The sequence below is a fragment of the Bison bison genome, unplaced genomic scaffold, assembly GCF_000754665.1.
Source record: "Bison bison bison isolate TAMUID 2011002044 unplaced genomic scaffold, Bison_UMD1.0 scf7180017864183, whole genome shotgun sequence".
Lineage (NCBI taxonomy): Eukaryota > Metazoa > Chordata > Mammalia > Artiodactyla > Bovidae > Bison > Bison bison.
In genome coordinates this window covers 3,651,884-3,665,580 of record NW_011494755.1, presented here as the reverse complement: position 1 = coordinate 3,665,580, position 13,697 = coordinate 3,651,884, and the positions used below count along the sequence as shown (strand labels likewise).

Here is a 13,697-nt window from a genome sequence, read left to right as displayed (position 1 = left end):
CACTACAGATGGTGACTGCAGCCATGAAATAAAAAGACGCTTACTCCTTGGAAGGAAAGTTATGACCAACCTAGATAGCATATTCAAAAGCAGAGACATCACTTTGCCAAAAAAGGTTCATCTAGTCAAGGCTATGGTTTTTCCTGTGGTCATGTATGGATGTGAGAGTTGGACTGTGAAGAAGGCTGAGTGCCGAAGAATTGATGCTTTTGAACTGTGGTGTTGGAGAAGACTCTTGAGAGTCCCTTGGACTGCAAGGAGATCCAACCAGTCCATTCTGAAGGAGATCAGCCCTGGGATTTCTTTGGAAGGAATGATGCTAAAGCTGAAACTCCAGTACTTTGGCCACCTCATGCGAAGAGTTGACTCATTGGAAAAGACTCTGATGCTGGGAGGGATTGGGGGCAGGAGGAGAAGGGGATGACAGAGGATGAGATGGCTGGATGGCATCACTGACTTGATGGACGTGAGTCTAAGTGTACTCCGGGAGTTGGTGATGGACAGGGAGGCCTGGCGTGCTGAGATTCATGGGGTCGCAGAGTCGGACATGACTGAGCAACTGATCTGATCTGATTAAAAAATGTGAAAACCATTCTTGGCTGTCAGACCATATAAATAGGCAGTGGTTCCAATCTGGTCCATAGGCCAGTGTCTGCCCACCCCTGACTCAGGCCTTCAGGTGGTTTCCCCAGTGGATCTTCTTTGCCTGTCTCTGAAAGTCAGAATGGGAATGAGGGAGAGGAACGGGTGGGACAAAGGTTCAGCAAAGTGCTGTCTCTATGAATTTTACAGGGAGATGGTCAAAGATGCAGGTAAAAGTCGTGAATTCTCAACGAGCCTTTCAATCAAAGCTCTTGGAAAAGCTTCTAGGAAAGACGTGCAGCACAGTGTATTAAGGTTCTATGAAAGATGAGCCATGACACCACACTTGCTATGCAACTATGCTGCCCTCCTATTTGATAGATACCTTTATCCAGTACTTACCATGCTGGTTGTGACTCTTTGTTTAAGCTCATCTCACCTGCTTGCTTATAAACTCTTCCAGGGTAGCGACCATTTCTTATTTAGTTTTACAGGCTCAGTGCAGAGTATAAGGCCAGTCATCTAGTTGACACATAACACATGTTATCTGAATTTACCAGTAACATAAAAACCCATAGGCAATCATAAAGTATAAAGGACTTCATAATATTGTATGCCAAGGTATAAATTTGCTTGCTAATAAAATTGGACATTTTTCTAAATGCTTACCAAATAATTATATGCTAAAAATTAACCCAGTCATTTTTACATATATCACTTAACCCTTATGATCATTCTGCAAGCTATGTGTTATCTTCCATATTTGCAGATGAGGAAAACAGAACACAAAACAAGTAAGTGATGGGCCAGGTTTGAACTCACACCTTCAGGCGACACAGCGCCAGCTTTCCCCATTAGAATACAGATCATCTGTTGAAATGCAAAACTGCTTACAAAACATGTAAAAATTATCCATGGGACACTGGCTGAACACAAGAAGGGAGAAAAAAGTACCGTGACAATAACGTTCATTCCAAAATTTGATGGGATGAAGCAGGAAGAATCTTTTAAGAATATTTTCTTCAAAAGTAAAAACCATTTTAAGGACAAGGACTGTAAGAATAAAGGCTGGTAAAGGGTACAGGGCACAGAAGTCAAGGAGAGTACCTACTTTCTTTTGCGATCACTAAGTTAGAACAGAAAACACGCTGTTGCCAGACCTGACTTAGCAAAAGTCCAGACCAAATCAATCATTTCAAGAATCTCAGCACAACCCCAGTCACAAGCACTCAAGAAAGCCACGTGAAAGGCATCATTAAAGTCAAAGAACTTTGTTGTCCGCCAACTGAGCTGCTGCCAATCTCCAGAACTCGAAATCCAGAGGCCAAGGTGCTGCTGCTGCCATGTTCTGGTTATTTGGACAAACAGGATACTTAAAATTTCTCATCTGAAAAGTGATTTCACTTATTGATTTATTTAGCAACCAACTACTGGAGACTTAATTATACGCAGGGCACCATGGTGAGATTTGAGAAGGAAAGAGAGGTAAATATTGTGGTTTCCATTTTAAGAATGTTGCACCCAGTGGCAAGACAGAATCTTGTTAAGAGTTAAGTACAAGCTGAGGCTGCATGAACATGTGCCTGAATAGAGGAAGAAGGAAAGCTCTACGCAAGTTTGGAAGCAGAGGCCATTCATTTTGGCTGGATACTTTATTTTTTATGTATGCACGTAAGTATGTTGTCCTCCGCTCATTCCCAATAGCATATTGGACACCGTCCAACCTGGGAAACTCATCTTTCAGTGCATATCTTTTTGTGTTTTATACAGTTAATGAGGTTCTCATGGCAAGTATACTGGGGTGGTTTGCCATTCCCTTTGAACTGTGTTGCTGGGAAAGACTCCTCAGAGTCCCTTGGACAGCAAGGAGATCAAACCAGTCAATATTAAAGGAAATGAACCCTGAATACTCATTGGGAAGACTGAAGCTGAAGCTCCAATATTTTGGTCATCTGATGAGAACAGCTGACTCACTGGAAAAGTCCCTGATGACTGGGAAAGATTGAGGGCAGAAGGAGAAGAGGGCGTCAGAGGATGAGATGGCTGGATGGCATCACCGAGGCAATGGACAAGAACTTGGGCAAACTTCGGGAGATGGTGAGGGTCAGGGAGGTCTGGTGTGCTGCAGTCCATGGGGTCGCAAAGAGTCAGACACGACTGGGAGACTGAACAGCAACAAATGTATGCATTTTTAAGATTTTTTTTTTGATGTGTCCCATTTTTAAAGTCTTTCTTGAATTTGTCACAATATGGTTTCTGTTGTTTATATTCTGCTTTTTTGGTCATAAGGCATGTGGTATCTTAGCTCAAGGATCAAACCCTCACCCCTTGCATTGGAAGGTCAAATCTTAACCATTGGACCATTAGGGGAAGTCCTACTGGTGGGAGACTTTAGTGGACTGTTCCAAAGGTTACAGGTTAAGAACATCTTCAAATACCTACTTGAGAAATACCAACTACGGTTCTGCCAGGCACATCCCTCTGAAAAATTACCACAGCTTTTGCTCATCTACCTCTGATTTTTTTTGTCTTCCAAAATACATGAAAGAAGCAGGTCTACGGTTGACAAATTCAGAAGCAACTAACATGAGGGAGAGCAGAGATGAAATGACAATCTTTTGGAAAGACTTCAGCTCCCAGGAACCCATGCAGGTGATAAAGCTAGATGCTAGGACTTAGTTCAGAAAGTAAACCGAGTCCAAAAAGCATGGCCTGAAGTGTATTTTATGATTTGGAGTCGGCGAAGGTTCTTCTTTTATTTCTTCTCATTTCCTTTGCTGGAAACAAATATTTGATGTGACTTTTTTTTTTTTTTGCCATCATAGATTTCACTGGTCCAGAGAGTGAAACAATTTTACTGGAATAAGTAAAACATTGGCGATTCCTCCTAAGCTGAATGTTCTGCTGCTTCCTTCAAAATGACAAAAAGTAAGAGATACGAGTTCCTTAGAGTTCAGCCGCCTGAGGCTCCATTTGTATAAAAAATTAAAAACATTTCAAAGTAAATTCAATTAGTGAATGTGTATTGCCTGAATAGACTATCCTTCTAAATTTAATATAGCTAACATGACAATTTTACGAGCAAACCATGTTAGAGATAATATATTTTTATGTTCCTTAAACTAGCAAAGAGACTTCAGAACCATAAAGAACACTAACAAGGTACTACAGATACTTAAACTTTCTTCAAAGAAAAATATATGGGTGGTTTTCTAAGTGTGAGAAGTGTGAGGTTTGGCTTTTTTCATGACTTCAAGGTTCCTAGAAATGTTACATCTTCATCTTGCACCAGCATTGCTAATAAATGGCATTACTAACATATAATTTCATTCTGTGTGTGTGTGTGTGAGTGTGTGTGTGAGAGAGGGAGGAACATAAAGGGAGATTGAAAGGATAGAATAGTCCACTTCGAGAAGACCTTGTGAGATAGGAAAAAAAAGGGAGTTGAAGGATGAAGAACTGAAATTCTAAATAGACTGTACTGTTTACTTTAGATTCCAAGAGATTACAAGCAAGATTCTTTGTTCACTGGTGCAAAGATAAAGATCGAGGAAGACAAGATTCTGTGTCACCTAAAAAATGAAGGTGCTAAAACAAATAAAAAGAAAAAAAATGAAAGTACTGGTTGTCAATCCTTTTCTATTTCACCTTCGCGTTCTGAGGATAAACACAGCAGTGTAAATCCAGGGCACTTCAGAGTTTGCTTCTTCAATGGAATGGTTTATTTGATTTCAGGGATCCTTTCTGCTGAACTAGTATTCTGTCCAGTCCATGAAATGATACAGTCTGACATCTTCAGAGACATTCCTGAAGTTTACAAGCTTTGCAGGCAGAATTCAGGAGTCCAGTTTTGAATGTCCAGTTCTGTTTAATGAACTCCTGTGACTGAAAATACATCCCATAGTGTCTTTTAGTTTCTTGTATATATTCTCTCCACCACACAAAATCACCTAAAGCTACTCATGGAAGAATGTAATGAGCAACACACTCAACACATCATTTTACTAGAAAAGCAAGTAAACCTCAGTTTAGAACCAATTGCTACGTCTTATGGCACCCCACTCCAGTACTCTTGCCTGGAAAATCCCATGGATGGAGGAGCCTGGCAGGCTGCAGTCCATGGGGTCGCTAGAGTCGGACATGACTGAGCGACTTCACTTTCACTTTTCACTTTCATGCACTGGAGAAGGAAATGGCAACCCACTCCAGTGTTCTTGCCTGGAGAATCCCAGGGACGGGGGAGCCTGGTGGGCTGCCATCTATGGGGTCGCACAGAGTTGGACACGACTGAAGTGACTTAGCAGCAGCAGCAGCTACGTCTTTTGCACGTTTTATTTTTGACAATATACACATTCATCTGGATCTCTGCATCTTTATAGATCTATCTGTTCTCAAGATCCACCTTGTAAGAAGACTGCAGAAAATTAACATGTACTGAAGGCTGACCATGTGTCAGCTCATGGGGAACTTGCATCTTTTAGGTACTGAGGTATAATTACCATAAAATTAACCTATTTCAAATGAACATTTCAATGAGTTTTAGTAAATGTATGCACTGGTACAACCCTGCACCATCTTTTATTACTCTAAGAAGCACCTTCATACCGTCTGCCATCGATCTCTGCTCCAAACCTCCAGTCCCAAACAGCTCTGATCTGCTTTGTCTCCTTAATTCCGCCTTTTATAGAAATCGCACATCTAGTATTTTGTGTCTGGCTTTGGGCTTCCCTGGTGGCTCAGATGGTAAAGAATCTGCCTGCAATGTGGGAGACCTGGGTTCCTTCCCTGGGTTGGGAAGATCCCCTGGAGAAGGGAACTGCTACCCCCGCCAGTATTCTGGCCTGGAAAATCCCATGGACAGAGGAGCCTGGCAGGCTACAGTTCATGGGGGTCGCAAAGAGTCAGACACGACTGAATGACTCACTGAGATTTAGCCACACTGGTACACGTATCAGTAGCTCATTTCTTTTGCTGATCAGTAGCATTCCACTGTCTGGATAGAGCACATTTTGTTTATGCAGCCACTTTAGGTGACAGCAGACTTGCGGGATCAGATGGTAAAGTGTGGGTTTCACTTTTAAACAAATTGACAAAATGCTCCAAAGCAGATGTGCCAGATGACATTCCATTCAGCCACGTGTGAGATTTCCAGTTTCTTCACATCCTCATCAACACTTGGTGCTGTTGGTCTTCTTGGTTTTAGCCATTCTGGTGGACGGGTCTTATTAATGGTGAGTCTTATTAAGCATCTTTTCATGAGCTCATTTGCATATCCTCCTGCATAAAGTGCCTATTCAGAACTTTTTCTTATTTTTAATTGAACTGTTACTCTTCTTATTACTGAGCTGCAAAAGTTCTTTATATGTTTTGGTTGAAGTCTTTTGTTAGACAGTTATTTTGCAAATATTTACCTCCAATCTGTTGCTTGCCTTTTCATTTGCTTAATGAAGTCTTCTGAAAAGCAACAATTTAATTTTGATGACACCTGATTTATTGATTTTTTTTAATGATCACAGCTATTATATCTAAGAATTTTTTCCCAAGAGAAATTTGAGTGACATTGTGTTTCTTGTTCAGTTGCTAAGTGGTGTATGATGCTTTGCGACCCCATGGACTACAGCACACCAAGCTTCCCTGCCCTTCATTATCCCCTGAAATTTGCTCAAATTCATGTCCATTGAGTGACATAAGGGTCAACAATCTCTATTTTCCACATGGAAATCCAACTGTAACAACACTACTTGTTGAAAAACTATTGTTTCCTTATTACCTTAGCACCTCTGATAAACATCAACTGTCCACATATATCAGGATTTATTTCTGAACTTTTTCTTCTGCACCACTGATCACAGTAAAAGTTGCAATCAGGAAGGATGAGTCTTCCAATTTTGTTCTTTTTTCATACTGCTTATGCTATTCTAGATCCTTTGCATTTCTATATACATTTTTGTGTGAGTTTATCAATTTCTACCAAAGAAAAAAGCCTACTGAGATTCTGATAGATTACACTGAATCTGTAGATCAGTTTGGGAAGCATTACCAATAGTGAGTCTTCTAATGCATGAGTACGGTATATATTACATTAATTTAGTTCTTTTCTCAATAGCATTTGTAGTTTTCAGCATATAGCTTTCACAGTTTTGTTTATTCTTAAGCATTTTATTCTTTTTGACATTATAAATGAAATTGATATTAAAATTTCATTTTCAGATTGCTCATTACTAGTGTATAGAAATTTATTATTGATCGTATCCTGCAATTCTGATAAACTCATGAATATTCCAATATCTCTTTAAATGGACTACTTAGGATTTTCTACCTACACAGATCACATTATCCATGAACAAAAACAGTTTTATTTCTTCCTTTCCAATTCTTAGGCTTCAATTTCTCATCCTTACCTTATGGTTCTTGACTTTTGTATCTCAATCATTAGCAAACTTCTCTTTAGTACACTGTATATTGACACTCTTATAGCCTTTTCAGGAATGCTGAAATCAGACTTCTGTATATCCTTTACACCAAGGAATGACCATTTTTAATTAATGCATAATGTTACTGTCAATCAAAAATTCACTTTCAGCAGCTGTCTTTGTTTATAAAACAGTGTTTGGGTAATTATTTCAAAAATTCAAACTGCATTTTGTATTCGTCATTTAGAAAAGAAGGAATCATTAATAAGCACAAGTCTCATATATTTAACAACAACTGAGACAAAGATGAAGATCATTAGGCATGCTGAGAGTGGCGATTCTTTAGCCTCAATTAGGTGCTCATTGGACTTAATAAGCTGGTCAACCATGAGAGAGTAAGATTAAAGAACCAAGCACAGCATAGTGAAAATACAACATATCAAAGCCCATGTCTAAAGTGCAGAGTATAGTCAGTGATTTTATAGTCTATTTTAGGTCTTTAGGAACCATAACTGCCTTTCTGATGGGTGGTTGTTAACCCTGAGCTCTAACCAACTCACAGACAGACTGAGACATGGTTCTCAAAGTGTGGGAGATACCAGGACTTCGTTTAATCTTACAAAATTTCTGAGTAAAGTATGTAAGGATATGCAATTCCCATTTACAGATCAGGAAACAGATACAGAAATTGAAGTAACTTGCTGAAGCAGTTATAGTTAAGTGGTGAAGACAGAATTCAATCGTAGGTCTGTTTGGCTCCAAAAGTTCTTAACTGGGCTCCTAGCTTCCTGAGTAACCCATTTGCCTGATGCTTATTCTAAAGCCCACACATTCCCGCCCGCTTCCGTATCTGGTATGGTTTCTAGTCTTGTCTGGAGTTCCCCAGTGACTCACAGCTACTATGCAGCCACTGGGGAAGAATCTACCTTCCAGGTTTGCTCTGTCCCAAAATACTAGTCTGATGGCTTCAACACTATAATAAAAAGACCTGAGGTGGTAACACAAATAAGACACAAGCACATGAATGTAAACAGCTTAGCTTGACATAGATGAGTGACTTTCCTTTCAGTGTGGGGGCAGAAATGCCAAGGAAGTTTGAATATGAAAGGGCATTAAAATTTGGTGTGTTTTTTTTTCTGGTATTAAAAGCTTTTAAGTGAGGTAATTCAGGCTTTTCTTTGCTCTCATTTTGGGGAGACACATTAGAAAATGAATGCATTCCAAAGTAGAGAAGTTAGGAATAATGCCATTAAATGGTAGGTGGGTGATAAAGCTCAGCCTTCTCTCAACACCCTATAGAAAAATTCTAACCCTTGGGTGTAGATGACTCAGACAGGAATCTTTCTAACTTGGGTTTCTAAGTGCAGAAAAGAGGAACTGTATTTCCACTGACAGCACACAGCAAGAAAAAGGAAACAATACCAAAGTGCTTCTCATTGTGCCTTAAGTAAACACTCACTAGATGTTTGGGATTTGTTGGTTAATTACAAAACATTTCAACAGGCTCTTTTCATGAAACAAATACTAATCATTCCCCCTGCCCCCCTCCACACACACACTCCCCGAACTCTGGACAATATACAAAACCAGAAACAATGGTCTTAATCCGTGCTATGCTATCCTCCGAGAAGTGAGGAAGCCACCTGGGATATCTTACCCTCTGATCAGCAGACTTTTGGAAGAGAATTTTTTTCATAAACCCCGTATTTTATGTCCTGTACCAATTTGTTCCCTCCCGCAAATATAACACACATTTTACAGTCCTTATAGTGCTTAGACATGAATAGTAATGCCTTGGAAAATGTCTGTAGTCAGCAATATATTGGGAAACAACTTACATGACTGAGACTCTTGCTGGCAGAGCCATCAGAGAGAAGAGGGGGCCAGTAACTACGGGTCCACAGCCCGTTGCCTAATTTTGTAAATAGTTTTTTTTTTTTTTAAACACAGCCATGCCCATTCATTGATGTCTTCTCTAGGACTCCTTTCTTGCTACAAGGGCAGAGTTGAATTGTTACCACTGAGACCATCTGGCCCGCAAAGCCTAAAATATTTACTACCCAGCCCTTTACAGAAAAAAATTATCAAGCTTTGTGATAATACACTTAAAATAATATGGTAAAGTACTCTAGTTAGGGTAAGACGAAAACAAGAAAGGGAAGATACACTCTTTCATAGAAGGGATCGCATATACTCAGAATGAAATAAAACAAAAGGAAGTGGGTACAGAAGAGACCAAAAGCATTAAGCAGTTAGACGTGGGGGGTGGCATTATGGATGGTTTTCTTTCCCTCATCTGTGTTCCAATTTTCTAAAATGACCTTACAGTTCATTGATAATGGAATAAACTGAACCTCACTTTAAACATTATTTTAGCACGTGCGTCTGTCCTGCACAGAGCGGCATAGCTAGATTCGGCCCGGCCCCTCCCAACGCCGTGCCGAGGGTGGGAGCAGGGAGGCCAGGCCCCTACCTTATGCTCATCCCGAAGGTGGCTGTCCAGTTCTTCCGTGTGCTTGGTCTCATAGTAGCAGAGCTGGCATTTGTAAGGTTTCAGTTCATTGTGCTTTTCTATGTGTTGCTGGAGGCTCTCGTCACTGGAGCAGGTGAAGGTACACTTATCACAGCGGAAAACTACTCCCTGCAAGTATTTGGACAGTTTGGATCGGCACACTTCAATGGGGACAACCCGCTCTTCTGTGGAAACAAATTGAATACAAAGATGGGAACTTTTACTGATGGAAAGCAGACGGTCTTTCTGGGGAGTATAAGGGAAAATTTGCCCCTCCACTGCTGAAACTTCTCATGGCTGCGGGTCTGTGAACCGTGTACACATGCCACTGCCCCTCCTCCCGCCCCCCAAGTCAACAGTCCACTGGGACACGTGGGTGTTTCTAAGGCCAAAAGCTCTGTGTACTTGATATCCAGAATGACCTATAAATAGGAGTGGGCGGGCTGAAAGGTGCTGTGGATTTCTGAATGGAGGTGATTAAAGGAGGAGCCAAGAATAGAAGTTTCACCAACATGAATGATTATCAACAGCAATTATCTTACTTCCCCAGCAAGTGGCATTCAGGCTTACATAGATGTCCTTAACCACTCCAGCGTCCTTGCCTGGGAAATGCCATGGACAGACGTTCCTGGAGGGTTAAATACAGTCTGTGGGGTCATAAAAGAGTTGGACATGACTTAGCAACTAAACAACAACACAAACAAGATGTCCATAAGGGGTAAGGAAAATGACATTTTTGGAGCACTTATGTGCCACCACTGTATACCTCCCTGGAAACTGTTAGGCCGAAGTTAGTCCCATTTCTACAAAGTAGTAAAACAAGGAACTGAGCTTTCAAGTCCATCTCCAAAGGTCACAGACTCTGCCTAAACTGGGACCCCACCCATGTCTGTCTACCGAACTGCAAATCGGTTCTCTCCCATCATTTCCAATTCCATTCCTGTTTCTCCTTCCAAGACGTTCTCAAGGAGACTGTTTGCCTTTTCTTGAAACCAAAAGAATCTCAAAGATCAAATCTGAAAACAAAGAATCCTGGACACTTTCATTCACTGGAACTCCAACCCCAGCTCGGGAAGAGCTCCCGCAGATGAAATGTCTACAGGCAATCTTCCGGGAGAGGTGGGGTGGGGGTGGTGTGGGAGATGTGGAGGGTTTGTGCCTTTTCAGACAAATCTGTAACGTGATTGTCACCAAGGGAGAAAATAAAAGAGAGAGGATTTGGGTGCTTTTCCCGTTAACGTACCAAATGCTGTAAGGCTGGAAGTGTGTGTGTGTGCTTGTTTATTTTGTACTCTCTCACCCTTGTGTTTAACTGCTCAAATTAAATTTCACACCAGTCTGCCCAGAGTATCGGCACATGTGCCAGATATCCATAACTGGGATAAAATTAAAATCTGTGCTATTTATGCAAGGATCAAATATAGCATGTGTTTTCATGCTGTGTCTGGATTTCAGAAGACTCTGAAAGTTTACAAATGGACGCACACAACATACACTTATATTATTTAGAAACAGCAATGTATTATTAAGTCAGGAAGGCGCGCTATATCCTCGGTCACCAGGAGCAACATTCATAGAGCATCAGGATGCTGTGCGCTGAAGTCGCTCGCTCTGGGAGCCCTCCCTCTTGGGCTGGCCTGTGTCTGCCCCTTGGAGAGTTTCTCCCACGAAGGCCTGCCTGCCTCTTAACCAGCACATGCTCATTGCAGGGCAGTCCCTGCCTTGGGAGTCCCTGAATGCAGCAATTAATTGGCCAGCGAGAATGTGGGCAGAGGAAGCGTGGAAGGTTGGTGTCTGCACCATACTCCCGGGAGCTCTAATGCATATGTTATTTTCCCTATACAAAGAGTCAGTCGCTTATTTAGAAATATAAATATTTTTAAACCAAAGTCACAGGCAGCTAAGAAACACATGATTATAATGGAATCCACACATTTTCTTAGAATAGCAAATGTTGTAACAGTCTTCTAACCATTCAGTTAGTTCCATGGTTTTGTGTAAATGGGAGGAGAAAAAAATGCTCTGATGTAAACCAATAAGCCTGAAGGAAGCCAGGGCTACGACGGTCATTCTATGCCTCTAACCCAGGACTTCTCAATCACAACGCTACTGATGTTTTGATGTCAGATAATTCTTTCCTCTGGGAGGTTTCCTATGCATTGTAAGATGTATATCAGCACCCCAGGCCCCTGCCCACCGAAGCCCGTAGTGCCCCCTCTTCCCCATCGTGACAACAGAAGATGCCTCCAGACAGCTGCATCGTGAGAAGGCAAGATGGACCCTGGTTCAGACACTGCTCCAAGCCAAGTGCCAGCTGTTCAGTCCAGCCACCCTGGACGTGTAGACACGAGCAGGCTGGCGCCCATGGCAAGAGATGGGGCTCCAGGCTGAAGCCAGGAGACCGGCCCCCACACCCAACACCTCAGGAGGTCATGGGGAAGTGTTGATGTGAACTTTTCTGGCACCTTCTTTGAGACTTGCATCCCCCTCCATTGCTCTGTGTTTGTTCCTGACTTATACAATTTTGCCATTTCTACTGCTTCCCCGGCTCTTTCTTTGGCTCTGGCCTGTCCCACCTGCCCTGGTTCTGTCCACTTCGGTGGAGACAGAGAACAGCTGGAAGTTTCCGCATAACGATGCCTCCAACATCTTGAAGATAGTCATTCAGTTGCTCTCCAGCCTTCCCTTCTTCGCTGTAAATAATCGCTTCTTTCAAACTTGGTTTTTCTTATAGGTCTCCTTTTCAATTCCTTTGGTTAGTTTTCTTTGCAGTTTCCAATTTCACTATGTGTGTCTCAGTGCATTTTGCACAAAGTTGGGAGCGTTCAGAATAATACCTTGGAGGTGAAATTGTAACATTGAATGGAAACAGCCACTCCCACTTATTAAGGGCTCAGTACCTTTCAAGCATGGTTATGTGTTGGACTCTCTTGGCTACTTTTTATTCTCACAACACCCTGCAAAGTCAGTTTTGAGAGTCTTCAGCGGAAACTGAAACCAGCTCAGTTGAGCTACTTCCTCAAAGTCAGTCCTCTAATTCAGCACAAAGTTGTGGCCTGGGAGCCCAGGTCTACTGACCTTTGCCTGCATGCACCCTCCTCCGTCTCTCCTATAAAGAACTCTCCAGTCACATCCAATCTGTATGCCGTGCACTTCTCAGCCTTTTATTCCTAATAGTTCAAAATCGCAAAAGCTCTCAGTGTCTAAGGCAACCATTTTTATCTGAATTTCTTTCAAGTATCTCCTGGATTTCATAAAAGGTCATTTCCCTGATGACTTATTCTGAAAGGTATGACTTCCTCATTTCCAAACTAAGACACAGTAACTCCCAAGTCTCTTAGTTATATGGGTTATGGGTGTTAATTTTAGAAAACAAAGTTACCTTTTCCCCACCCCCCTTTCTACAAACATGGCTAACAGGACCAAGATAAAAAAATAAGACAGACTCTGAAAGGCGGGCAAAGGACTGACAGCATTTTCTGAATGAGTTATTCATGGTGGAGGCCAGTGAAGGATATGAGCCGGGAGACTGGACTGTTTCCAGGTAGGGCCTGAGCCCTGTCTTGGCTACGGAAGCTCAGCCACTTGGGGCTTTTCCTACAGGGGGCAGTGACAACTGTGGGTCTTTTCTTGACTTCACACCTCTCAAAATTACCCTGGGTAAGAAATCAAGGCCTGAATCACACTCATTGTGACTCAGCTTCCACCACTGACTGCAAAAATATTATGACTTCACCAGTTTTGACTACAAGATAGATCATGTCTGTCATCTGAAGTGAAGTGAAGTGAAGTTGCTCAGTTGTGTCTGACTCTTTGCGACCCCATGGCCTGCAGCCTACCGGGTTCCTCCGTCCATGGGATTTTCCAGGCAAGAGTACTGGAGTGGGTGCCATCAGAGACTCATACTTAAAAGATACTGAGTGCTGCAGGTGGATACAACACTCAAGAGGCTCCAGCCTGCAGCAGCGCCACACTAAAGCACGTGGGTGCTAAGGTTCATCAAGAGCCCAGAAGTGTGTGCCGGGGTGGGGGGGAAATAATCTGTAAAATCGCCACCACTAAGGGGGGCGTCGGGGGAGAGGGGGTCACTTCTACTCAAAAGAGTGAAAAAAACCCACATCACCGTGGAGCCCAGAATCACCAAGTAACAATTCTTCCTGAAAGGCAGCCCACAACACACGTGGGTTTCC

General features: G+C 42.1%; 1 protein-coding gene across 1 annotated transcript in view; it reads right to left on the bottom strand.

The window, feature by feature from the left end:
* ZNF462 (zinc finger protein 462) overlaps positions 1-13,697 on the bottom strand; it is a 152,888-nt gene that overhangs the window by 20,593 nt on the left and 118,598 nt on the right. The window contains 1 exon segment of the mRNA XM_010843617.1: positions 9,469-9,692. Within this exon segment, the coding sequence (XP_010841919.1) occupies positions 9,469-9,692 (224 nt within the window).